Consider the following 26,000-nt stretch of genomic DNA (forward strand, 5'->3'; position numbering starts at 1 on the left):
TAATAAGATCTATAAAAAAGAAAGATTTGCTTGTCCATATATATTTCAGATACCCTTTGTATCATTATGTAAATAGCTCTTAATTAATAATATAATTATTGGATTTGCTAAAAATTTGTGACAATACAATCTAACAAAAATCGACCAAAATACATCCATTTTAAATAAAATTTAGAACCCTCCATTAAAAAATGAGAAATATAATTTATAACTCCGTGTACCTTTTTAATCCATTACTTTGCCATTATTGACATAAATAAAAGATTTTGCAAATTCATATTTTCTTTACTTATTTTCAAAAAAAAAAAAGAAAGCATTGTATCCTCTTCATAAAGAATATGAAATATGGCTCTGAAAAATCCAAAAAAACTAGTGTCATTCAAGAATGAGACTTAATGATTAATATAAAAAGCCATTACAATTATCTATACCAAATTAAGGAGAAGTTGCATGTTCGAAGCAAGTCTTTGTTTTTTTCTTTTTCTTTTCGGCCTTCAAGAAACCAAAAGAGAAGCAACGTTTATAGTAAGACAAGAAAAATTAATACATATTAGCGATGATCAACGTCTACACTAATTCAAGTGTTAATAGTACTATGATCTTAATTGTTAGTGGAATACGACGTCGCCGACATCTCACTCCCCGTAGTCTCCTCCATCACCATTGATCTTACATTCGGAACCTCATGAGTCAACCCTCCAGTCAAGTTGTTGAAGTAGTTATTCTCATTGTTGCTCAGAACCAGAGCATCCCCTGTTCCATTGTTTCTCAGAAACAGAGCATCCCCTGTTCCGTTGTTTCTGGCTGTATTGTACGTGACTCCGAGCATCTGAGACGCGAAGTAAGAAGCAGCTGATTCTGTGAAGCTTGCGGGTTCGTTGACTGGAGAAGGAATAAAGTTTTGTCTTGTTGATATGTGGCTGAGAACGTCTGATGAAGCTAAGAGAGTTGCGGTGTTGTTGTGTGACTGTTGATTGTTGTCAGGAATCGTTGGATAAACCCAAGATTGTGGGATTGATCTTTGTGAGGATACTGCATTTGTCTTCTTAAATATTCTACATATCGCCCAAGCATCCTACAAAATGAAAAAGATCGATTCTAATTTGTTTGGTAACCTAACCTTTGTTGCGGGTAAAGCAAGTTAGGGCAAATCCGATAACTTACGTTTGAAGGAAGCTCCTTGCTGTTGTTGTTATTGTTAAGGTGTTGCTTCTTGTTATTGTAATTGGGATATGATGAGTGATGAGAGTCAGAGAGAGAAGGGAGACGAAATTCATGCATCATCCAATCGGTTTTGACTCCTTTAGCAGCTCGACCACGGTAGAACACAAGTGATTTCTTCAAACCGATGCATCGAGTGGAGTCCAATGAGTATATAGGCCGGTCTGTTCCGGTTGCTTTCCAGAAGCCACCTCCAGTTACTCGGTTAGGTCTTGTGCTGTTGCGGTATTTCCTGTCTCTAGGACAATAAAAGTACCACTCTTTTTCCCCCATCGCTGCAAGCTCTTTTTAAACATTGATTTAAGAAAATGCATAATCAAATATTTTGTTTCCATATATTTGGAGAATTAAAAGTTAGAGTTTTGTGGCTTACTTGGGAGGTCCCATGGATCGTATTTGTAAATGTCGACTTTCTTGATGAGATCAAAGGGAAGAGATTTGTGTAAAACCTTCCGTTTCAAGTAGAAACTTACGAGTTCTTCATCAGTGGGATGGAACCTAAACCCTGGCAATACGACGTCGTCATATCTTTCAACGTTGTTACTCTCTTCATCATCCATAACTAGAACCATTAACACACACAGAATTAGTACTTTTGGGATACCAAAATTTGATGAAGAGAAACAGAGAGATTTATAGAGATAGAGAGAGTAAGTTTGGGGAAGAAGGAAGAAGTTTCTTAGAGAAGAAGAAATGGGTTCATAGGGAAACGATAATTGGACCAGAAAGTGATGCGTAGGTATAAGACCAATGTCTCTTGAATAAGAGGAGATTTATACAAGAAAGATATTATGAATCTTGAATTTTGCCGTTAAAATTATTATTTTTCTTATGAGAAGATTCAAACTTCAAGGTTATTGCGTACTTCGTGAAATCGAGGCTACGGACGAGTCGAACAATATAGGAAAAGTTATACTTACATTACGTATGTGGTTTATCTTTAGGAAAATATGATATGGAAACGTTTTTCTTCCTTTGTTTCGATATCTTATAGATGCATTCTACCAAAAAAAATCTAACTATATGGTTAATGACTTAATGATGATACGACTTTGACCGACTAATGTCAAACGTTTTTCTAGAGTAGAATCTATATGGGATCCAATCTCTATATCTATAAGTCTATAAGTAAAAGTCTTATAAATTAAGATTGATATTTGAAAGTTGTGGTGCTTAAGCAAAGGGTCGTTGTAGTTTTAGTTATAGCCGTAAATAAAGTAATGTTCTTTTACGTAAATTATGAAATCTCAAATTCGCGATTCCCTAAAATTAATTTATTCCTTCCTTCTTCCACATTTATTTATAGTTTCATACTTTTATATATATTATTGTAACATATAAGAAAAGTAAAATCCATGGTAAGTCAATATAGGCATTGGTAAAATCGAAGGCATTGCTTAAGGTTGCTATATATGTCTCCAAGTTTGAGACATGTAAAAACATAATGTATACGTAGAATAGAAATGAAGATCTCGTGGTAAAAAAAAAAAAAAAAAACAAGATGAACCAAAAAACAATTCAAGATGAGAGAAGTCCAAAAAATGGCCTAGGTTTTTTAACCCACGCAACACAAGTTGGGAAGTTTGGTCAATAGCCTTTAACCTAAGCTTTCTATTTCTCTTTATATGTAAAACATTAAAGTTGTCAACAACCATCCTCTTGGAATATCTATTAATGCTGTGAAAATCCAAGTTTTTGCTTTAATGCTTTGAACGGTTTGTGCTTTAAAACCGATACATCAAACCATCTATCTCCGAGACTAAACCCTAGGGAGCATGTATCGGACATGCTCGTCGTCCTCAAAGGAAGAGGATGATGGAGGTACACTTGCCTCTCGGCTGGTACAACACTCGCTCGCAAGGTTCGATTAATAGCTCCTCCAAAGTGGTCTGCTCAACCTAGAAAAGAGAATTGAAGGAGACATTTTAATTTAGTGAGATAAAAAAAGTAAATTGTGAACCTGAAATAAAGAAGTGGAGATGTTTCATAAACCTTGATAACACTTTTGAAAGAGACCTTGCACAAGACAATCACATTGTGGTCCACCTAAACAAAAAAACAAAGTATACATGGTAAGACAAGAGTCCAACAATGAAGAGGAATTTGGAAAATCAAGAAGCAAACCTACAGTTTTCTTTTTGTTTCAAACTTTTAAAAGCATAATTCCTTCATCTTCCACTCAGGCCTCACATCGTTTGATTCACTCTTAGGACCTAAACTGAATGACGTCTTTAGCCCAATGCATATTTGCTGTTCTTCTCGATTAACACTTTTGGATCGCGGCGTGACACCCATTTCCCGATAGAAGTGCTGTTCCCTATGAATCCAAACTAAAATCCGAATATCTAGGCCTAGATAGCGATATGTTTTTCTGGTCTGCTCAACGCATTTTCATATTTCAAACTGCTGGTCAATGTTTAATTTATGTATAAAATAATCACATGTGAAGTTGATGTATAAAACTGTCACAATTTGAAAGTTGGAGTATTAAATGACATTTTTCTCATTTCGATTATGGTGAAACGACGTTGTATTGGAAACTAAAAGAGACTAGTTAACGGATGTTATCGGATCTGTTAGCGGTAGATAACGTCGTGTGTATTTTGGCATGATCAACAAATAATTTTGTATGAAATGGTGCCCGATCAACGTATTTTTATATATTAAATGGCCATATACGAAGTTCACATATTTAAAATAATTACTTTTTAAAATTTCGCGTATAAAATGCAATATTTCTTAATAAAAAAATAAATATCTGCTTTTTTGGGTTTTTTCACAACAAAATAACACATATAAAATAAATAAATCATTTATTTTCTAAATTACTAGAGAGGGCATTTCGGTATTTCAAGTATCTTCTTCTTCCTAAGCTACACAAAAAATTATCTAAGATTCTTAATTTTATCCAGGTTTTTGCCAAATCGACTGGTCTCAGAGTTTTCTCGATTTTTTTTGGAAAGATGCAGGTAATAGCATCTTTCTGTTCGAAACCTAATGAGAATGAATTTGTTGGTCGACGACAACTTCTTTCTTCAGTCTGTTCCAAAATTTCTCAAGGCGACGTCGTTTCACACCCACCCGTTTCTTCTGTCAAGTAAGCATTTTAGCTTCTTCCATTGCCCCAAATTTTGCTGAAAATTTGTTCCTTTGATTTGGGTTGCTCAAAGATTATGTCTTTTCCTGATGGGCTTTAGGTTACTAAGAATGGTGTTATGTGTGAATCAACGTTAGTGAAAAATCACCGTAAAGCTTTTAACTTTTGGAACAATCTTTTGGAGAAACTTCTCATTTTGAATCAGACATTAAGATTTGTTGATTTCTTGGAGAATTTTGATGTTTATGTTACTTTTTGACTGTTTGATTATTCGATAGGGTTACTCAAGATTGGAAGTCGAATTTACATGAGTTAGCTGTGAAAAGTGTCCCTTCGACGACAAGGAGAATCTTGTTGACAAGTTTATTCATGAATTTGTGCTTTAATCCTTCAAGGTACTTATCAGGTCTGCACCTTGTTCAGCTATTTGCTTTTCTTCTAACGCTTTGTTTACACAAATCTGATGAGGAATATATCTTGTTTAAGAAGCTTAATTGTGACAATCAGAGCCTTTAGTTCCTAGCTGGTGATGATTCAAAGTTAGTTTAAAGGATTTTGCAATACTAGTGGTAGAGTTCTGAAGCTCCTTGAACTAGTCTAACCTCTTCATTAACACTTATAGTAAGCTTATAATAAGATGGTTTTCATTGATCCATTAGTGATAGAATTTGATAATTGAGTATGCTCCGTGATGTATTACTACAGCCTTAGCACTTGGTGATCCATCCGTTGCAACCGTTGAAGATGTTAGTCCAACTGTTTTCCCAGCTGGACCTCTTTTCCCTACTGAGGTTTGTCTCTTTAGCGAAAGTACTTGTAAGTTTCAGGTTTTGATGGTTATCCTAAAGATTTATATATCTTTTCTATGTTTCAGGGGAGAATTGTGCAACTGTTTGAGAAGAATACTTATTCCGTTGTCAACATCTTTGATGTGACATTACGGCCTCAGCTCAAAATGACGGGTGTGGTTGAGGTACTGATTCGCAGTACTTAAAGAACACCTCTTTTTAATGTCATTATCAATTGTTTTGACTTACGGTTACACTCATAATCTAATTGTAGATACCAGAAGGAAATGGCTCTGGAGTAGTCTGGGACGGACAAGGATACATCGTGACCAATTATCACGGTAAGATGATTTGAATGAAAAGTTATTGAGCTTACAAAGTGCTTGAGATGGGCAAGGACAATATCATAAGTTTTTAGTTGTATCTTCTGCTGAACAGTTATTGGCAATGCCCTTTCAAGAAATCCTAGCCCCGGGGATGTAGTTGGTCGTGTGAATATTCTGGCATCTGATGGGTGAGGTTTTTTATCTGCGGGATGGATTATTTCAGCCGTTTATATAGTCTCTCTAGTTATTTTCATGTCTGCTCGTTTGTGTAAATCTTGAAGGGTACAGAAGAACTTTGAAGGAAAACTTGTTGGTGCTGATCGTGCTAAGGATCTTGCTGTCTTGAAGGTATAAATAAACTACAGGTTTTGTGTCATTTGTCTTATAGAATTTTAAAAGAATCAACTGCTTATCACAAAAATCAGGTGGATGCTCCCGAAACTCTCCTGAAACCGATTAAAGTTGGGCAGTCAAATTCTCTAAAGGTTGGACAGCAGTGTTTAGCAATTGGAAACCCGTTTGGTTTTGACCACACTCTTACGGTTGGTGTCATCAGCGGTCTTAACCGTGACATATTTAGTCAAACTGGAGTTACCATTGGTGGTGGAATTCAAACTGATGCTGCCATTAACCCGGGAAATAGGTATGTCTACAGAATCATATAAAAGAGGATTACATTTTTCTTGTAAAATCATTTTCTGTGTGTTTAATGGATCTTTCTTTATTAAATTTCGCAGCGGAGGTCCTCTGCTCGATTCAAAAGGGAACTTGATTGGGATCAACACGGCCATTTTCACACAGACAGGTGATTTTCATTGACTCACAGAATCATGTAAGAATCCATTTTAGTATTCACTCTTGGCTTCAACAGGAACATCTGCGGGTGTTGGATTTGCTATTCCGTCATCAACAGTATTAAAGATTGTTCCTCAACTAATACAATTCAGCAAAGTAAGTATGAAAAGATATCCATTGTTTTGTTTTCTTAATCCATTTTTGGAATTTTGTTAATGTTATATGCAAAACTCTAGGTCCTTCGAGCTGGTATTAACATAGAATTAGCCCCTGATCCAGTAGCTAATCAACTCAATGTTCGTAATGGAGCCCTTGTCCTTCAGGTATGTAAAACACTTCATAGTTCTTACTCTAAAACATCGAAACCGGTTGGTTTATTTGATGATTATGATTATGATTTACAAGTTCCATACAAAAACAGGTACCGGGTAAGAGTCTAGCGGAAAAAGCAGGATTACATCCGACATCCCGGGGTTTTGCTGGTAATATAGTGCTTGGAGATATCATTGTTGCAGTTGATGACAAACCTGTAAGCACGATGAACCTCTTACGTAAAAACAAGAAAATAATTCTCAAGTTTTGGTTTCTTGTCCTTCTGAGATTTTGAGTGTTTTTTAATCAGGTGAAGAACAAAGCCGAGTTGATGAAGATATTGGATGAGTACAGTGTAGGTGATAAGGTGACACTTAAGATTAAGAGAGGAAATGAAGATTTGGAGTTAAAGATCTCATTGGAAGAGAAAAGTTCATGAAAATATTATTGACAACATTTCATCTCTTCCTTTTGAATCTCTCTGTTTTTTCCCCCTTTGAGAATAGCAAAATTACAATCGTTGTCTAAATTCTCTGAATATATGTATGTCTATGGGAATTTTTTTTATTAATATTTAAAATGTTGCCAAATTATTCTATTTCAATATTTCTTTTCGTATTAAACATATATAATTTATGTTTTTATATTCAAATTCAACTACAATTGTTGGTAAAGAAGTCTTTTTATAAGAACTATTTGTTATGTAGATTTTGTACTTATAAGTTATAACCCTTCTAAAAATCCTAAAAAAATGTTTCACAGAAGTCACATTTCTGTATTGTCTTTAACCGTAAATATTCTTCATGTAACTTTTCACTAGGCTGGGCACGAAGCGGATATCCAGAAAAATTGTGATATTTGTTATTCGATTCGTTTTAAACGAATACTTGATTTTGTGATTTGCTTTGCTTCAAAAATTTTCGGATATCCGGAATTTCGAATATCAAGAATTTTTTGTGATATTTGCGAATATCCGCTTTGATACACTTAAATATTAAAGAAATATTGATTTCACTATGTGACTACTTTTCTCTATGTGACTATTTACACTCATGTATTTCCAATCCTATTTATATTAGTGTTTTTTATTTTATAAATGTTTTCATTTATACATATGAATTGTTCAATGGATCCATATTTTAATAACCACAAATTTGCAAATAAAATTAGAAAAAGTTACTAAAAATATATATTATCTTAAGATTGATTTTAATTTATTTATATATTTAGCATAAGATTTGTAGATTTTTTTTTTTAACAATAAAGTTTTTACTCTTATCATAAGTAATTGTCTAATTGTTGCGAGCAAATTATAAACCCTTGTAGAACAAAAATAGTGTAGGGTTTATCATTTCTCGCTTTAAACGCCCACCATCCTCTCTATATCTCTCTCCAGGTACGCTTCGAGCTCGTTTTTACTATTTTTAGTCTCTTTTGAATCCAAAACCATTGTAAAGGAGCCGACTTTTTTTCCAACTGTACTCTACAAAATTGTCAAATTTCAAAACTTTTTGATTCGAGTTCGTGAACCATGGCGAGAGGCGTAGCTGGAGTTTTGCGTAGAGCCTATAGTTCAAGAGTTACGGTTCTATTCTCGACACGAAATTTACATTCTTTTAGAGAATCTGAGTCTAGATCTCTTTGTAATTCTGATTTTGATGTGCCCACGAACCGGTTTTGTTCGGGTAATCGGGTTCGGATTCAGTTTCCATGGAATGATTACAGATTTGGGTGCTTTGAGATTGGTAAAGTTAGGAGCTTTTCGTCTACTGTGGATAATAACGGCGAAAATGATGATATTGAAGAAAGTGTTGGTTCTGAGAGTGATGATTATGATGAGGAAGGTTTGATTAATGAACTTAGTGATGTAGATGAAGGCTTGTTGAATGATTCAGTGGTTGCTGAGACGGATGAGATTGGTAGCGAGGCTGCTCGTGCTTTGAACGATCGGTATCATGATCCTGTGGAGTTGTACAGGGAGCTTAGGGGAAGTGAAGTGCGTTCTAAGCTTCAGCATAGTGAATGGGATAGTCTACATGAGATTTTCGGGTTTTTTGCGCAGTCGGGATGGGCGGCTAATCAGGCTCTTGCAATCTATATCGGGAAATCGTTTTTCCCAACTGCTGTTAGCAAGTTTAGGGACTTCTTCATTGAGAAATGTGGAATTGAGGTTGTTCAGGATCTTGTTCGTGTTGGGCCAACTGATGTAGCTGTTAAGTTTTTGTTCCCTGTGTTTGTTGAATTCTGTATTGAAGAGTTTCCTGATGAGATCAAACGTTTTAAGAGTATTGTTGATACTGCAGACCTCACGAAACCCGCGACTTGGTTTCCTTTCGCTCGTGCTATGAAGCGTAAAATCGTTTACCATTGTGGACCGACTAACAGTGGCAAAACGTACAATGCTTTGCAGCGGTTTATGGAAGCTAAGAATGGATTGTATTGCAGCCCTCTTAGGTTATTAGCCATGGAAGTTTTTGATAAAGTAAATGCTTTAGGGATTTACTGTAGTCTCTTGACTGGACAAGAGAAGAAATATGTTCCGTTCGCCAACCATGTATCTTGTACGGTTGAAATGGTGTCTACAGATGAGTTATATGAAGTGGCTGTGCTCGATGAAATACAAATGATGGCAGATCCTAGTAGAGGTCACGCTTGGACAAAAGCTTTGCTTGGATTAAAAGCTGATGAGATTCATTTGTGTGGAGATCCGAGTGTTTTGGATATTGTGCGTAAGATGTGTGCTGATACAGGGGACGAGTTAGTGGAAGAGCATTATGAAAGGTTCAAACCGTTAGTCGTAGAAGCGAAGACCTTATTAGGAGAGCTTAAAAATGTTAAGTCTGGGGATTGTGTTGTTGCGTTCTCTAGAAGAGAGATATTTGAAGTTAAAATGGCTATCGAGAAACATACAAATCATCGTTGTTGTGTTATTTACGGTGCATTGCCTCCTGAGACAAGGAGACAGCAAGCTAAGCTGTTTAATGATCAAGAAAACGAGTATGATGTTTTGGTTGCAAGTGATGCCGTTGGAATGGGATTGAATCTTAACATAAGACGGGTTGTGTTTTACAGTTTGAACAAGTACAACGGCGATAAGATCGTTCCAGTTGCAGCGTCACAGGTAAAACAGATTGCCGGGAGAGCTGGAAGGAGAGGAAGCCGTTACCCAGATGGACTTACAACGACATTGCACTTAGAAGATCTAAACTATCTAATCGAGTGTTTGCAACAACCGTTTGATGAAGTAACAAAAGTAGGGCTTTTCCCTTTCTTCGAACAGATTGAGCTTTTCGCTGCACAAGTTCCCGACATGGCCTTTTCAAATCTCTTAGAGCATTTTGGAAAACACTGCAGACTCGACGGTTCTTACTTCTTGTGCCGTCATGATCATGTGAAGAAAGTAGCAAACATGTTGGAGAAAGTAGAGGGACTGTCTCTAGAAGACCGGTTTAACTTCTGTTTTGCACCGGTTAATATCAGGAATCCGAGAGCGATGCACAACCTATATCGATTTGCTTCAAGTTATAGCCAAAATATGCCGGTTAATGTAGCAATGGGGATACCAAAGAGTTCTGCTAAGAGCGATGCCCAGCTATTGGATTTGGAAAGTAGACACCAGATTTTGTCTATGTATCTTTGGTTATCTAACCAATTTGAAGAGAACTTCCCATTTGTGGAGAAGGTTGAAGCAATGGCGACAAACATTGCAGAGTTGTTAGGTGAATCGTTGAGTAAAGCTTCTTGGAAGATGGAGTCAAAAGAAGAGAAAGTGAAAGGTCAAATGAAGGAAGATAGAGGATATGAAAGACCAGCTTCGTTAATAAAGTTAGTTAAGAAGTAAGTATCTGCAAGATTTTGTGTGTGTTTTGAGAATGTTTTTGGTAATTGTGGATTTTGCTGAGAGATTTATGTGTCTTGTTTCAGGCGGAAAGACGAGAAATTGGTGTGAAGGATAATAGTCATAATAATGTAGCTTCATAGTGATCATTTGCAGAGAGACAAGTAGTGGTTTAATTCGTTATTATTGTTAAGCAAAAGTTTTTAATGGATTCTTTAATTTTGATTCGACTGAAGATTTTTTGTTGTCGGAAGATATAAAGAGTCATCAAAGAGCTCTCTGTGACCCTTATATGTAAATTGCGTATTAAATTAATAGATTGTATACAAGAAAATTAAGAAGTATTGGCGTAGTATACATAAAAATATAGGAAAAAAATGTCAGAAAAATCCCAAACTTTCAAATTTGGGATGATTAAATCATAAACTACGAGAAAGATAAATAAATTATAAAGTTTTTTTGTTAGTCTATTAAACATTAACAAAAAAGTGTTTAGTAGGCTAATTGAAAAAGTGTTTAGTAGGCTAACAAAAAAACTGTTACGGTGTTGAACTCTCGTTAGCCGTCGATATCGTTAAAAAATAATTTGTTTTACTTTTTTGTTGACTTTTTTATCGACGGAAAAAACTGTTCTGTTATCTAAAAGGGCCACAGAAACAAAAAACTTAATTTAGAGATTTAAAATATTAATAAAATTAGTTTGGAAGTTTATAGTACTACTGAAAATATGTCAAAGTTTACCGTCCGGTACCACTTAGAAGGTTAAAAACGTTATTTTCCCATTTTCAAAATAATTCAGATTCATTGAGCCTAACAAATTATAGAGGTCAATGAAAAAAGCCCAATGGGCCAACCCAACCAAAAGAAATCATTTGAGGCCTTAAGACCCTCTAGGTTTTTCATAGTCGTGTAATATAAAAAGCACTTCGTCTTCATCGTCGCGATCAACTCTGTCTTAGTTTTGAGCAGCAGCAGCTATGGTTAACGTCAGATTCTACCGAAACTGTAAGCTCTCTTCCCTCAATCTTCTATTTTCGAAACTAGTTTCTTCCCTCATGCATGCTGAATTTAGATTAATACTCTGTTTTTTTTCTCGAATTTTACTTACTAAAGTCTGATTTTGATCATCTGTGTATTATTATTATGTTTTCATGTTATAGGATATGGTTTACATTTAGGGTATTGTAATTTATCTGTTGTGGAATTTAACTCTACTCTGTTTTTATGTGTGAAAATTAGGGTTTTTGTCTGGTACTCTGTTTTGTTATTACCTTGTTCTGTTTCGTTATCGTATGATGTTTTTAAAGATTTGATTTTTATTTGTTTTGAAGATGGGAAAACATTCAAGAAGCCACGTCGTCCTTATGAGAAAGAGCGTCTTGATGCTGAGCTAAAGCTTGTTGGAGAATACGGTCTTCGTTGTAAGAGAGAGCTTTGGAGAGTTCAATATACACTTAGCAGAATCCGTAATGCTGCAAGAGAACTCTTAACTCTTGATGAGAAGAATCCTCGTCGTATCTTTGAAGGTGAAGCTCTTCTTAGGAGAATGAATCGATATGGTCTTCTTGATGAAACCCAGAACAAGCTTGATTATGTTCTTGCTTTGACTGTTGAGAATTTCCTTGAACGTCGTCTCCAAACTATTGTCTTTAAGTCTGGTATGGCTAAGTCCATTCACCACGCTCGTGTCCTTATCCGACAAAGGCATATCAGGTAATGCTTTTTGAGTTGGTATAATCTTGAGAACAACGTTTACTTCCAGTAGCGTTTTTGAGGCTAGCTTATCGGTTTTGTCTTGCTTAACTCAGGGTAGAGTCTTGATGCACTTCACATCTATAGATGAACTCAATTGTGTAAAGGGTGTTACAAAAGTTGATTCTTGACCTAATGGTTTGTTTTTGATTCGGTATAGGGTTGGGAGGCAACTTGTGAACATTCCATCGTTTATGGTGAGAGTAGAGTCACAGAAGCACGTAGACTTTTCTCTAACCAGTCCATTCGGTGGTGGTCGACCTGGAAGAGTGAAGAGAAGGAACGAGAGAGCCGGAGCTAAGAAAGCTTCTGGTGGTGATGGAGATGAGGATGATGAAGAGTGAAAAGTACCAAACCCTTAAAAAAATCCCTAAGATGAAACACTACCTAGCTAAACCTATCAAAATGCTTTTAGTTGATAATAGTTTGGTTTTGTTACCTCTTTTTGTGAGATATTTGGTTTGTTAGTGTTCTTAATTAGTAGTAGAAGTGAAGTGTTTTTTTTTTTTTTTATAATGTTTTGGACCTTGTGTTCTTGAACCATGTCACTTTCGAATCTTGCTTCTTATAAGATACTAGTAGTTGATATTATTATGTCCGGTCACTTTGCTTACAAGCAAAACGCTTAAACAATAAAGTAGTTTAATATAAGATGTTTTTACTACACAAGACTAAAAAAATGTATTAAAATCATGTTCCGATTTGAAAAAAGAATCAAGAATAAATACCAAAAATAAAATAGTTTTAAAACACAAAAAGTATGTGTATTTGTTTCTTTAGTATTTTATATTATTACTTTAAAATGATCCAAGAAAAATGCAATTAAAATAAAAGTAACTAGATGTCAAAAAAAAAAACTAAAGTAACTAAAAAATAAGGACCGGTATACGAAAAGAATAATACTATACTAGGGATTCACGTTTTTATTTTAGTCCATCAAAGTATACCACCTAATAAAAATTAAATCCTAATCAATATTCTTTAAATTCAAATCGATATATAATTTTATTTAATATAAAATCTAAACTTTAATTCTCATTTGTAAACTTAAACCGACATTCAAGCTCGTTTAATTGTAAAACCTAAACTTTAACTATACTTTCTAAACTTAACTGATATTTAACCTCGTTTACTTATAAATCTAAATCTATTTATAAATTCAAACTGATATTTAACCTCGTTTAATTGTAAAATTTAAATCCGTTTATAAATCCAAACTGATATTTAACCTCGTCTAATCATAAAATCTAAACCTTACCCATTTCTTATAAACCCAAATTATTATATAATTTCGATTTATTAACAACTTATATTTTATAATCAAATTTTTTTTTTTTAATTATATAACAGATTGTGATTGGCTTGAATAAAAGAGGGTAAATTAAAAGGTTCACCCTAACCCAAGTATTTTTCTAAGACGAAGAAACATCTTTTATATAAAGTCTAAGGGGGAGGTATTGGATGAGAGAATTTAATAGAATAGAATTGAAGACATAAATTATAGATTTTCAAGTATTGTAAAAGATTTTCAAATCTTTCTTTTCAATTCTAACAATTTATTTTGCAGTATTTTCCTAGAATTAAAAAGATATCAATGAATTACTATAGAATTATTGTTCTACGTTGCTCTCTATCACCCACCATGTCCAAACCCTAAAAATCCCAGAAACGACCAACATCTCTTCTACCCAGAAATGACCTACGTTGACATTTATGGAATTCTATCAAACTTATGGAAGAGATCCCTATTTTAACACCAACGACAATGTCATCACCACCATTTATTTCCTCTTTGTCTCTCTCTCTCTCTCGATTTACACACTCTCCCCCTCAATATAATCTAATGGATGATGATCTGACGAGCAATTAGCCGGATCATGAGATCACAAATTGTAGATGTGTTAGATTAATAACACTCTCCCTCAGATTTGAGAAAAGCATATGAAGGAGAAAAGTAGACGATGAATTTTGGATGTGTTGAAATATTCTATCAAAATCTCAACTCAAAACCAGAGAATTTGTTCTTCACATTTTAAACTAAATTTTCTATTAAATTCCTGTCAAGTAACGATGGCATACAATTTCAACATAAACTTGAATAACAATTGCAATTAATAGAATTAAGAAATGAGTAAGTTTAATAACACAAGAGTTTAAAAGAATTTGTAAAATCTCTACTTGAATAACACCAGAATTTATGATTCTATTAAATTCTATCAAACTCATGCGTCCAATACCCCCTCTTAAACGATTTCAAATAAGATATCCTTTTCTTATTTATGATTATCAGATTATGTAAACAACATACGTAATTTTCCCCACCACATTTGTAGAGTGATGTAATTCCCGATCTAAGGTAAGACTAAAACAATATAATGAATAGATTTAGTTAGATAGTAAAGCTTTTTTGCTGTTGATGAGCATGAGGCTCATTGTTTTGGAGAAGCCTATGCAAAGCATGATTGTGTAATAATTATGAGAGAAAAATGGTTAAAGGGGACCATGAAATATATATTGGTCTATACCTGGACCATAATGTGTTACGTATTCCTTATTATTAAGAGTTGATACCTACTATTGAAAAATATACGAGTGAAAAATCCAGATCTTCGTGTAGATATATCATTTAAATTCCTTTTTTTAACTAGATAAATATACCAAAGTAAAAAATTTATTTACTATTGAAGTCTTTTCTTTTAATAAATTAGAGTCACTCAGTAAAAATGATTTTTTTCTTAACTAGATAAATATATCAAAATAAAAAAACTTTATTACCATTGAAGTATTTTCTTTTAATAAATTGGAGTCACTCCGTAAAAATGATCCTTAACTTAATTGTAAAGTATTTAATTTAACTTAATTGTTGGTTTTGCCATTTTTTGAATAGTTTGTAGATTTTGTATATTTTAAGACAACAAAAATGTGATTTAAGATGCGTTTTACTCGTTTGGATTTAATCATTTTAATTTATATAAAAGACATATTTTTGCAAAAACAATTCGTAATATGTACACTTAAGTGTTAAAAAATGGCAGAATTCGTAAACTATTCAAAATATTATTGTTAGATTTTTTTTTTAAACGGCATTTTAGACAAGAATCCCTATTTACCTAGAGTCTTCAATTTGAATTTAGAAAATATGGAATTAAATTTAATGTACTTTCTTAATGATACTTACTGTAAATAGATAGAATTACATAGATGTATCAGTATCTTCTTAATTGCCATTGTAGTAACACGGCAAAAGTCTACCGTTTTACGTGTGTGCACACACACTACACAATCTGTCGATGCTTTGTTTGTGATGTGATTATGTGAATATATGATGGCGAAACAATTCTTATCAAGGGACATGTTATCCGTGGAATTTGTTCGACATTTCCAGCGTAATTCGAATACTCATGCTAAATCCAGAGAAACATTTCGCAGTTATAAATATAATTGTTGGACATCTTATGTGTGTTGTATATTTCGACCTGATCAAATATTTATAAATATAATTGAATAATTCAAATCTTTGAACATAGAATCGAAGATGCCGTTTTGACGACTTTTTCAATGTTTTTTTTTAATTGTTATTTTATTCACTGCGAAGATATGATTGGTGCCATTAATGCATATTATCGTACTATAGTGTTTTTGTAATTCATTGGAAAAAAAAAAAATTGCTCAACTTTTCCAAAGTGAGTTTTTATAAATTACTTATTTAACGAGTCCTTCATTTCCACATGATTACTCGTGTTTTTTACAACATGTTTGTAAAGATGTGAATTAATTGCGAAAAAGTAGACACAAAAACATTGTGGAGCCTATGAGACCAAACATTTAGTACCCGAACCCACATGGACTAACATGTAAAATCTCCCTTTGCAATTTATTAGAATGGTCACTTTCTTTAATAATCTTGTATATATAAAACACACACACACACACCAACACACTTTTATATATATTCTTGTATTCACACATATAAGAAAAATTGATAAATGTTTTCTTTAATTATGTGCTTTATTAAAAAATTGTATGAATTAATGTTCTCGTTGAATTTTTGTGGTGGATAGATCATTGACATATATATGGTGTACTTACTATACTGTTGTCATTCTCTTGAATTATAAGTGTGAATTTCATGTCGGATGATATCGGTTAGAGTAATGAAATGTTTGGCTATATAACAAGCACAACGATGGAGAAAATAATTTTCTTATATATTTAGTATATATTGAGCAAAAAGTACTTTTAATAAGTAACGTAACGTAACATTGATTTCGTTAACTATGAATATAATCCGATCCATGTCATGCAAACCTGTCGGAAGAGAACCATTCTCACTTATATTTTCTTGTTGGTGAGAATATATTAAACTGTTATTGAATTACTAATGAAATAGAATGTTGTGATAAATTAATACACCACACAAACGAAATATTTTGAGGGATAATGAGGGATTTCGAAATTTATATAACCTTTCATAATAATAATAATATGTTCAAACAGATAATTGTATTCGACTGTTACATACTTGTCGGATCTTTATTGATAATGTTATTGGACAACAAGATATCTAAAATTTTGATCTTATGGACCCGAGGGCAGCATGTAACACGAGACATGGTGGTGACACGTGACATAGTCGATGTTTTGTGAACATTTATATAAATTAATACTCAACCAATAATGGACCAATCGAACAATTAAATTAAGTTATATGAGACATGCGATTTTATTCACTTCAAAATAAAAAAATTCTTTAAATAAATTATTTTAGGCAAAGTGTAAGTGTGCGAAGAAGTTTGAAATAAATGGTCTGAACGAAGTTTTAAAGCCGATAGATACGTTTCTTTTAAGCATTTGGTTTCCTTTTCACGTTTTATAAAAGAATTAATTATGGATTTACCATTTTTTGAATGATATTTATGGATTTTGTCATTTTTTAAATAATTTGTGGATTTTGCTCTTTTTCAGTCTAAAAAATGAAATTTAGCATAGCTTTTATTCGTTATATTAAGGTTTAGTCGAGTTTTTTTTTTGTTTTTTAAGTTTAGCATTTAATATAAAATACTTATTTTTGTAAAAATAATATCGTAAATACGTACATTTATAAGTACTAAAATGACAATTTCGTAAAATTTTAGTAAAAATGACTTTTTCAAAAGATTTTGATGAAAACGGCAAAATCAACAATAATCCTTTTATAGAAAATATTTGTTTTATATCTACTATTTTTAAGTTACATTGACATTCTATAATTTTTTAAAAGTTATCACACGAAATATTTTACATATGAGGTGAAACTATTTATGGCTTAGCAGTTAGAAAACAATGTTCCATAGGAGTCAATAATTAGGCTTCTTCCTTTCTAAAACAAATGTAGTTAGTATGGAAGATAGAATTTACATAATTCTCTCTATGCTTTTTTATACAAGTTTGGAACTATATATTTTATACAAGTTTAAAATATATAGTTTGGTAATATACAAGATTTACAGATAAATATACAAACTGTACCTAGATATTGTGGAATACAAATTTAGAGAGACAATTTAGGCGATAATACTAGTTCTAATATTAGAAGAAAAAAAATTGAATGAAAAGTCATGTCATCACATGGTAGTTGCCTTTTTGTGAAATTGCAGATGAAGGGCCACAATGTTAGATGAACATGAAACACTTATCTTGACCTTCATCAACCCCATCTTTGGGAACTTTTCGTTTCCTCCATTTAACTATTCAAATCTCCTCCAATTATTCAAAAAATTTAGTACCCATTTATTTATCCACTCTATAGGAATTATACTGTAAAATTTTCAATAACTAAGCATATGTATATTTGTGATCCATTCTAGTCATAATCATTTTCTTTTTTTTTGGATAGTTGAGGCATAAAAAGTTGGGGTTTTGGTAAAACAAATCCTAAGAGAAATCTATTTTTGTAATTTTACCCTCTACTTCTAAAATATGCAGAATAATCATAAAAAAACAAAAATAATACGCAATATATTCCTTATACATATATTGTAAACGTATTCACGATCACATACATTTTAAAAAATCTAAATTAAAGAAGAGTTGAACTCTTTGTCTCGAGGGCTTCGATTTGATATAATACTTCTCAATTTTTTTAAAACTTGACGAAATCTGACAATAGCAAAAAATGTTATATTGCGTAGTATTTTTCACTTTGTAAAATTATTCTATATTTTCTGAAAGTAGAAATGGACGATTTCAAGACTTATTTTCCACAAAATCCTAAAAAGTTACGAATCTTGAAACTTGTGTATCATTTGAACTATACACAATAACTAACTAACCATGATTGAAAACGTTGTGAAATAATTCAATCCCGCCATTACCTTCGTATAATGATTGGTAATAGTCTCGACTGATGATATGTATATATACGGCTTGGAAATCTGTAATAAAAAATGATTTCGAAGTTTTGTGGTTTAAGGGCATTCAATCTATCGCTTTCTTCTCCCGTGACATCATTGTCGAGGTTTATTGCTGCTCTCCGTCGCTCTCTCTCTCTTGTGGTCCATTGGCCTATTTAAATCTCTCTTATCACATTCTCAATTTCTTTATATTTGAAGTGTATTCAAAACCCCAAAACACTTTTCTCATTCTCTTCTCTATTTTCTTCTTGCTCTCTAGTTTTTCTTTCTTCTTGGTCGTTTCCTTTCAGCATAAAAACCTTATAAAATCATAAAAGCTTACACCTACTTGCCACATAGACATAGCCGATCTCATTATATCTCTATTTCTATTTCTCAATAGAACTTGTTTGAGCTAGTGTGAGAGAAGTAAAGAAAGAGAGAAGAATCCACAACTTAGTTAGGGTCTTTTCTTGCCACATTGTTGAACATGTCGAACAGAAGATCAAGGCAATCTTCAAGTGCTCCAAGGATCTCCGATAATCAAATGATTGACCTCGTATCTAAGCTCCGTCAAATTTTGCCGGAGATTGGTCAACGACGTCGTTCTGATAAGGTATCACGCATAATATATGCATATATTCATTTATAACGACCATTTAACATTATCCATCGTGTAAACCTATCCAAAAAAGGAAAGAACAAAAGTTTTGTAAAAAGAAGAGTGGACACTAAAATCAAACAAGAAAGAAAAAAGAAGTCGGAACTTTTGACTCCGGACATTAAGGAACATATATACCAATATTCACAACCTTTTTCTTCCATATTTACATAAGAGATTACATCAAAATCATCAGCTTGCATGCATCTGCAAACGCATAAAAGCGCATGCATTGGTTCAAAAAACATATATTATAATGATTATGATTTTATTTCGTTTTTGTTGTTGAAGGCATCAGCCTCGAAAGTATTGCAAGAGACATGCAATTACATACGAAATTTGAACAGAGAAGTTGACAATCTGAGCGAGCGTTTGTCTCAGCTTCTCGAATCTGTCGATGAAGATAGCCCTGAAGCCGCCGTTATTAGAAGCCTACTCATGTAATCTTTTTTGTTCTTTTGTTTGTTTTTGACAAGCCTATCCATGTAATCTTAAATGATCGCTCTATAATAATTATATTTTTAACATAATCGTCTTATTATGTAAAATTCAAAGAGATGGGCTTGATCTTTAATGACATACGAATTTCATAGGGTTAATTCCATAGTCAAAAGTCTCCGACATATATGTGTGTAGCAGAACTGCACGAGCATTGCCTTAGCAGGTGCATTATTAAAATAAACCAGTGGGATGAAATTTGGTGGAGAAGAATCTTTCTTTTTTTCTCCCTAACAAAGAAAAAAAAAACAGAGATTGTGATGTCTGAACTCGATTGTGTCAGTCAAGGACAGTAAAATTGCGAGAGGACATTGTTAGTTGCGAGCATTTAATTTTATACGGAATAAAAAAAGTTATTTGGCACATTGTTTTTGAGGTAACAAATCATCTAAACCTCAAAATAGAGATAAAAAGCAAAAATAGAAATAGAAGACAAAATCAAATAAACTCTTAGCCATTTTGGAGGGGAAAAGAAACCCCATCTTAACTGTCACAAAAACGTTTATACACATCTAAAGGAAAGTTTTGCCTTTTAGGACGTCCACACAAAGAAATTAAATAAAAATCAACGTTATAGTTTTATTTGATATCTCATAATTCTACATGCATGTAGTTTAAAGTTTAAACACACGTATACGCATATTGATATACATGCACCCATGTACATACATTTAGACAAGTTTGGTCCTTTCAAGGCGTAGGAGACTGGTCAAATCTATCACTCCTAATTTTAAGCCATATAGCTATACCGGTTTGGTCCTTTCAGGGTTTAGGAGACTGGTCAAATCCGACTCCTAATTTTAAGCCATATAGCTATAAAAATAATCACAAGAAGAATTACATGAAAAAGGAGAGCATTCAGAGACTAGCTTTGTTACACTCTTCCACCTAAAACGATCTTAATTTTTTTTTCTTGTTACATAGATACAATTTTCAGGTCTTGTACCCTTTTTGAATTATTATTGTAAAATTTTGAGATATACTAAATAGAATAATTAAATAGCGGAAACGATTTAAACAATAGAGCAATAACGAAACGACACAATATTTAACAAGGTATCGGTTGGTTCTCTTTCAAACCAACCACTAGTCCTCGGCTGCAACAAAAGTTTATTAGATCACTTCAAGAAGTAAAAGATATACTTAGAATTTCTACAGTAAATTCAAATACATCTGTATCTAAGAACATGAACTAAGGTTAACAAGTAAACTCATTTTACTTCCCTTTAATCATGTATGAATTCTTCTTGGAGAAGTCTTTCCAAGGTGATCTCTCCCCAAACTCCACAGCGACACAAGTTTCACACAAACTTATCAAACACTCTGTTTTCTATTTCTCTGTTTTAACAGCAATCTTTTGTATCTTGAAAATTGGAGATGATGCTTGCAACACGTTGTCCTTATCCACCACAAAAGCAGAGTATATATATGAATATGACTCTTACAGAGAGCATCAAGGAAACAATTTGGATAAAAAGATTGCTATAATAATTGGTTCTTTGCAATCAAAATATGAAGTGAACTGTGACAGTCCAAGAGCTATATATGTTTGTCTAAAAATATGAAACGGGAACATATAGAAGTTGAGCTACACTTCATAAGGGATATGACCAAGATTGGTACTCTCTGGTCAATCCTACTGACATATTGTGTAAGGACAAAGTTGTGTAATGACATCAGAAGCAGGTAAATGAATATTAGATGTAACCGTTTGTCGAGGTGGAGATTTGTTGATTATTTCAACCAAAGACTCAAGAAGCTTAGAGAGTGAAGCTTTGGTTATGGAGGTTTTAGCTAAGTTAGTGTAAACGTCATTAAGTTATGTTTTCTTTATAGTAAAACAGGCTAAAACAATATAAAATACAAATTACAGTACTCTGTTATGTTTTTTTTTTTTTAATCAATTTCCAAGATACTTCCTACACGGGGAAACAACTTTTAGAATCTTTCTCCCATAAATAAAGTTCCTTGCGAAACACGTCGTTGGACTACCGAGGTCCAATGGCCGAATAGGTTACTTCTGCCACAGTCCAAGATTCTTCGTTTCGCTTCTTTCGTGACGAGGAGGAACCAGTCTCAAGTTGACTTTTACGGACTAAATAACCAGGCGGTCCAGGCGGAGCGATCTCTATTGTGTCGCTTGCGAACATGACAGAGATTGATAGCATCGTGGGCCTATCCTCAGCACATTCTTGAACACACAAGAGACCAATCTGTATGTATCTTTTAACTTGGTGTTGTTGAAATGTTGATGAATCAAGGATAATTTGATCTATGATTTCGAGCCCTTTACCTTCCTTCCAATTCCTCCATATCTATTCATCATAAACAAAGCTTTAAGCGTTTATATCAATCACAATAAAAAATATAAAAAAAAGACGAAAATGCTTTGGATGATTATTACACTTACATATGTAATAAGACTTTCGTCGTTCTCCGAGTATCTATAAAAGTCTCTGTTTTTAACCCCAAATATAATCTCAAGAAGCAAGACTCCGAAGCTGAAAACATCTGACTTTGTTGAATAAATCCCTTCCTCCGCGTATTCCGGAGACATATAGCCGCTTTGTCAAGCAACAAGAAACACAATTGTGAGGTTTTGTAAAGTGTTTGCTTTATTTTCAAATGTAACGATGATAGTTTGTTTGCTTACTAAGTTCCGACGATCTTTGTTGTGTTAGCTGCTGTCGCACGCTTGTCGAAGAGTTTACTCATCCCAAAATCTGATATCTTCGGAACCATATCTTGGTCAAGTAAGACGTTGCTCGGTTTTAGGTCTCTATGGACAATAGGACGCCGCGAATCTTGGTGAAGATATAAAAGTCCCCGAGAGATTCCATTAATTATTTGGACCCTCTTCTCCCAGTTTAGCTTAGAGCTTTGGTTTTTGTCTAAGAAAATGTCACAACCAAAATCACATTAGTTTCTTTTCAATAACTCTTAATACAACTACTTAAACTGTGAGGCACTAACCGAATATATACTTATCGAGGCTGAGTTTTCCAAGTACTCATATATTAAAATCATCTCACCGATCATATGGACTCTCCGATCATTCGTGATAAACCATGGATAATTTTTGGAGATTTTAATGAAATTTTGGATATGGATGAGCACTCTCGAATGGAAGATCACCCAGCAGTTACCTCCGGTATGCGAGATTTTCAGTCTTTGGTGAACTACTGCTCATTCTCAGACTTGGCATCTCACGGGCCCTTTTTACTTGGTGCAATAAGAGAGATAATGACCCAATTTGGAAAAAACTGGATAGAGTTATGGTGAATGAGGCTTGGAAGATGGTCTACCCACAATCTTATAATGTTTTTGAAGCGGGAGGGTGTTCTGACCATTTACGGTGTCGTATCAATTTTAAATATGAACTCTGGTGCACAAGTGAGAGGAAATAAGCCTTTTAAGTTTGTGAATGCTGTGGCCGATATGGAGGAGTTTAAACCTTTGGTGGAAAATTTTTGGACAGAAACAGAGCCTATACACATGTCCACGTCGTCCCTGTTCCGGTTCACTAAGAAGCTCAAGGCTCTTAAACCAAAACTTCGAGGCTTGGCGAAGGAAAAAATGGGCAATTTGGTGAAAAGGACGAGAGAAACCTATCTCAGTCTTTGTCAGGCGCAACAGAGTAATTCACAAAATCCATCTCAAAGAGCTATGGAAATAGAATCGGAAGCTTATGATCGTTGGGACAGGATAGCTAGCATTGAAGAGAAGTATCTTAAGCAGGTATCAAAGTTTCATTGGTTAAAGGTTGGGGATAAAAACAATAAAACTTTCCATCGCGCAGCAACCGCTAGAGCAGCTCAAAACTCTATTCGCGAAATTCAGAAGGAAGATGGTAGTACTGCCACAACTAAAGATGATATCAAGAACGAGGCTGAAAGGTTTTTTCGAGAATTTCTTCAGCTAATCCCGAATGATTATGAGGGAATAGCAGTGGAGAAATTAACATCTCTATTGCCTTATCGTTGTTCCACAGCGGAAAAGGATATGCTCACTGCAACAGTTTCAGCAGAAGAGATAAGGGGAGCCTTATTCTCAATGCCAAATGATAAATCTCCGGGTCCGGACGGTTACACTTCTGAATTCTACAAGCAGGCATGGGATATAATTGGTGCAGAATTTGTTTTGGCAGTCAAATCATTTTTTGAAAAGGGTTTTCTACCAAAGGGTGTTAATACTACCATTCTAGCTCTCATCCCAAAGAAACTGGAGGCGAAAGAAATGAAAGACTATCGACCGATATCGTGCTGCAACGTCATTTATAAAGTCATCTCAAAAATCATTGCAAATAGATTGAAACATGTTCTCCCGAATTTCATCGCGGGAAACCAATCTGCATTTGTAAAAGACCGGCTCCTAATTGAGAATCTGCTATTAGCCACAGAGTTAGTAAAGGACTATCACAAGGACACAATTTCGGGTCGATGTGCTATTAAAATCGACATTTCGAAGGCTTTTGATTCTGTTCAGTGGTCATTTCTTAAAAACGTTTTGTTGGCTTTGGACTTTCCACCGGAGTTTGTTCATTGGGTTATGCTTTGTGTTACTACGGCTTCTTTTTCGGTGCAAGTCAATGGAGAATTGGCAGGCTATTTTCAAAGTTCAAGAGGTCTACGTCAGGGTTGCTCTCTTTCCCCTTATCTATTTGTTATAAGCATGGATGTTCTATCAAAAATGCTTGATCAAGCAACAGAAGCAAAGCAAATTGGCTACCACCCGCGGTGTAAAAGTATTGGTCTGTCCCACTTGAGCTTTGCTGATGATCTCATGATCCTTTCGGACGGAAAAGTTCGATCTATAGAGGGTATTGTGAAAGTTTTTGACGTTTTTGCTAAAAGTTCAGGTTTAAAAATTAGTATGGAGAAGACAACCATATATCTAGCGGGAACTTCAGAAGTGTCTCACCAATGGATCAAAGACCGGTTCAGTTTTGATGTAGGGACTCTACCGGTGAGGTATTTGGGACTCCCTCTAGTAACCAAATGCCTAACGGCTGCAGATTACTTACCTCTTATAGAACAGCTTAAAAAGAAGATTGGGTCATGGACAGCTAGATTTCTTTCCTACGCCGGTCGCTTAAACTTGATAAGCTCGGTCCTATGGAGCATTTGTAACTTTTGGCTTGCTGCGTTCCGGCTCCCGCGAAAATGTATCAGAGAAATCGATAAGTTATGTTCTGCTTTCCTCTGGTCTGGTCCGGATTTAAATTCTCACAAAGCTAAGGTAGCTTGGGACGATGTTTGTAAGCCGAAGAAAGAAGGTGGACTCGGTTTAAGGTCTATAAAGGAGGCGAATGATGTGAGTTGTTTAAAGCTGATATGGAGGATACTCTCTCGAGGAGATTCTTTGTGGGTAAAATGGGTTGAGACTTATCTTTTAAAGAAGGAAAGTTTTTGGTCTATCAAAGAATCGACAAGCAAAGGTTCATGGATGTGGAGAAAACTTATCAAGTTTAGGGATATGGTGAAGTAGTTTTGCAAAAAAGAAGTAAACAATGGCCGCAACACTTTTTTGTGGTATGATGACTGGTCTACCTTATGCAGGCTGGTTGAAATTGCTGGAGATAGAGGGACAATAGATATGGGGATCAGTAGAAAGATGACTCTTGAGGAGGCATGGAATGGTAGACGTCAAAGACGACACATGGATAATGTTCTCTATCAGATGGAGGAGGCTCTTGAACTCACACGACAACGTAGAAATGGAAATGATGACGTTACTCTTTGGAAAGGCAAAAATGATGACTACCGCCATTGTTTCTCGACGAAGGAAACGTGGAACAATACAAGAACAATGGGCATCGAGGTCCCTTGGCATAAGGGGGTCTGGTTCACTCTCTCAACACCGAAGTTTTCTTTTTGTGTTTGGCTTGCAGTTTATGATAGGCTCTCCACAGGAGATAAAATGCTTCTTTGGAACAGAGGATTGCAGGGGACATGTCTTCTCTGCAGAAATGCAACTGAATCAAGAGATCATTTATTTTTCTCTTGCAGTTTCAGCTCAGAAGTTTGGGAAATGTCAGCAAAAAGCATCTACAAGTCAAGCTACTCTACGGATTGGCGACACCTACTCACAAAGATTCAAGGAAACTGGAAAGATCGAGTAGAAAGTTTTATTGCACGGTATATCTTTCAAGCTTCAGTCTATGCAATATGGCGTGAGCGCAATGGGAGGAAGCATGAGCGCAACCCGAATCAAGCAGCTCAACTTGTTCGATGGATAGATAAGCAAACACGTGATCAACTTTCAGCAATCAAACTTATGGGTGATAGAAGATATGACCAAGGCTTTCAGTTTTGGTTAAACTCTAGTAGTTAACTTGTAAA

The 26,000-nt window shown here is 34.3% G+C and overlaps 5 protein-coding genes and 2 pseudogenes across 8 annotated transcripts; 5 read left to right on the forward strand and 2 right to left on the reverse strand.

Moving 5' to 3' along the window:
* Positions 1-411: 411 nt before the first annotated feature.
* Positions 412-1,892, reverse strand: NAC094 (NAC domain containing protein 94). Its single transcript, NM_123345.3, has 3 exons — positions 1,595-1,892; positions 1,165-1,505; positions 412-1,075 (listed from the first exon to the last, which is right to left on the reverse strand). The coding sequence occupies exons 1-3, from the start codon at positions 1,791-1,793 to the stop codon at positions 602-604; spliced, it is 1,014 nt and encodes a 337-aa protein (NP_198798.2). The 5' UTR covers positions 1,794-1,892; the 3' UTR covers positions 412-601.
* Positions 1,893-4,065: 2,173 nt separating this feature from the next.
* DEG8 (Trypsin family protein with PDZ domain-containing protein) lies at positions 4,066-7,199 on the forward strand. 2 transcript variants are annotated; one of them, NM_123346.5, is made up of 13 exons: positions 4,066-4,318; positions 4,597-4,724; positions 5,024-5,109; positions 5,193-5,291; positions 5,381-5,447; positions 5,545-5,620; positions 5,714-5,780; positions 5,858-6,075; positions 6,170-6,237; positions 6,304-6,383; positions 6,464-6,550; positions 6,649-6,756; positions 6,850-7,199. In NM_123346.5, the coding sequence occupies exons 1-13, from the start codon at positions 4,185-4,187 to the stop codon at positions 6,976-6,978; spliced, it is 1,347 nt and encodes a 448-aa protein (NP_568575.1). In that variant the 5' UTR covers positions 4,066-4,184; the 3' UTR covers positions 6,979-7,199. The 2 variants fall into 2 exon arrangements, with proteins under 2 accessions (NP_568575.1, NP_974863.1); NM_203134.2 differs by having other exon boundaries at positions 4,099-4,318; positions 6,346-6,383; positions 6,850-7,127.
* Positions 7,200-7,867: 668 nt separating this feature from the next.
* AT5G39840 (ATP-dependent RNA helicase) lies at positions 7,868-10,724 on the forward strand. The gene is made up of 2 exons (NM_123347.2): positions 7,868-10,376; positions 10,464-10,724. The coding sequence occupies exons 1-2, from the start codon at positions 8,071-8,073 to the stop codon at positions 10,486-10,488; spliced, it is 2,331 nt and encodes a 776-aa protein (NP_198800.1). The 5' UTR covers positions 7,868-8,070; the 3' UTR covers positions 10,489-10,724.
* Positions 10,725-11,211: 487 nt separating this feature from the next.
* AT5G39850 (Ribosomal protein S4) lies at positions 11,212-12,777 on the forward strand. Its single transcript, NM_123348.2, has 3 exons — positions 11,212-11,382; positions 11,709-12,090; positions 12,290-12,777. Exons 1-3 carry the CDS (start codon positions 11,355-11,357, stop codon positions 12,471-12,473), a joined length of 594 nt encoding a protein of 197 aa, NP_198801.1. The 5' UTR covers positions 11,212-11,354; the 3' UTR covers positions 12,474-12,777.
* Positions 12,778-18,669: 5,892 nt separating this feature from the next.
* PRE1 (basic helix-loop-helix (bHLH) DNA-binding family protein) lies at positions 18,670-19,861 on the forward strand. The gene is made up of 2 exons (NM_123349.3): positions 18,670-19,116; positions 19,453-19,861. Exons 1-2 carry the CDS (start codon positions 18,991-18,993, stop codon positions 19,603-19,605), a joined length of 279 nt encoding a protein of 92 aa, NP_198802.1. The 5' UTR covers positions 18,670-18,990; the 3' UTR covers positions 19,606-19,861.
* Positions 19,862-21,655: 1,794 nt separating this feature from the next.
* On the reverse strand, positions 21,656-22,699 carry AT5G39861 (annotated as a pseudogene). The gene has a single exon.
* Positions 22,700-22,812: 113 nt separating this feature from the next.
* Positions 22,813-25,983, forward strand: AT5G39862 (annotated as a pseudogene; the record flags this gene model as incomplete). Its single annotated transcript has 1 exon — positions 22,813-25,983.
* Between the last annotated feature and the right edge of the window lie 17 nt (positions 25,984-26,000).

Source organism: Arabidopsis thaliana, chromosome 5, assembly GCF_000001735.4.
Source record: "Arabidopsis thaliana chromosome 5, partial sequence".
NCBI lineage: Eukaryota > Viridiplantae > Streptophyta > Magnoliopsida > Brassicales > Brassicaceae > Arabidopsis > Arabidopsis thaliana.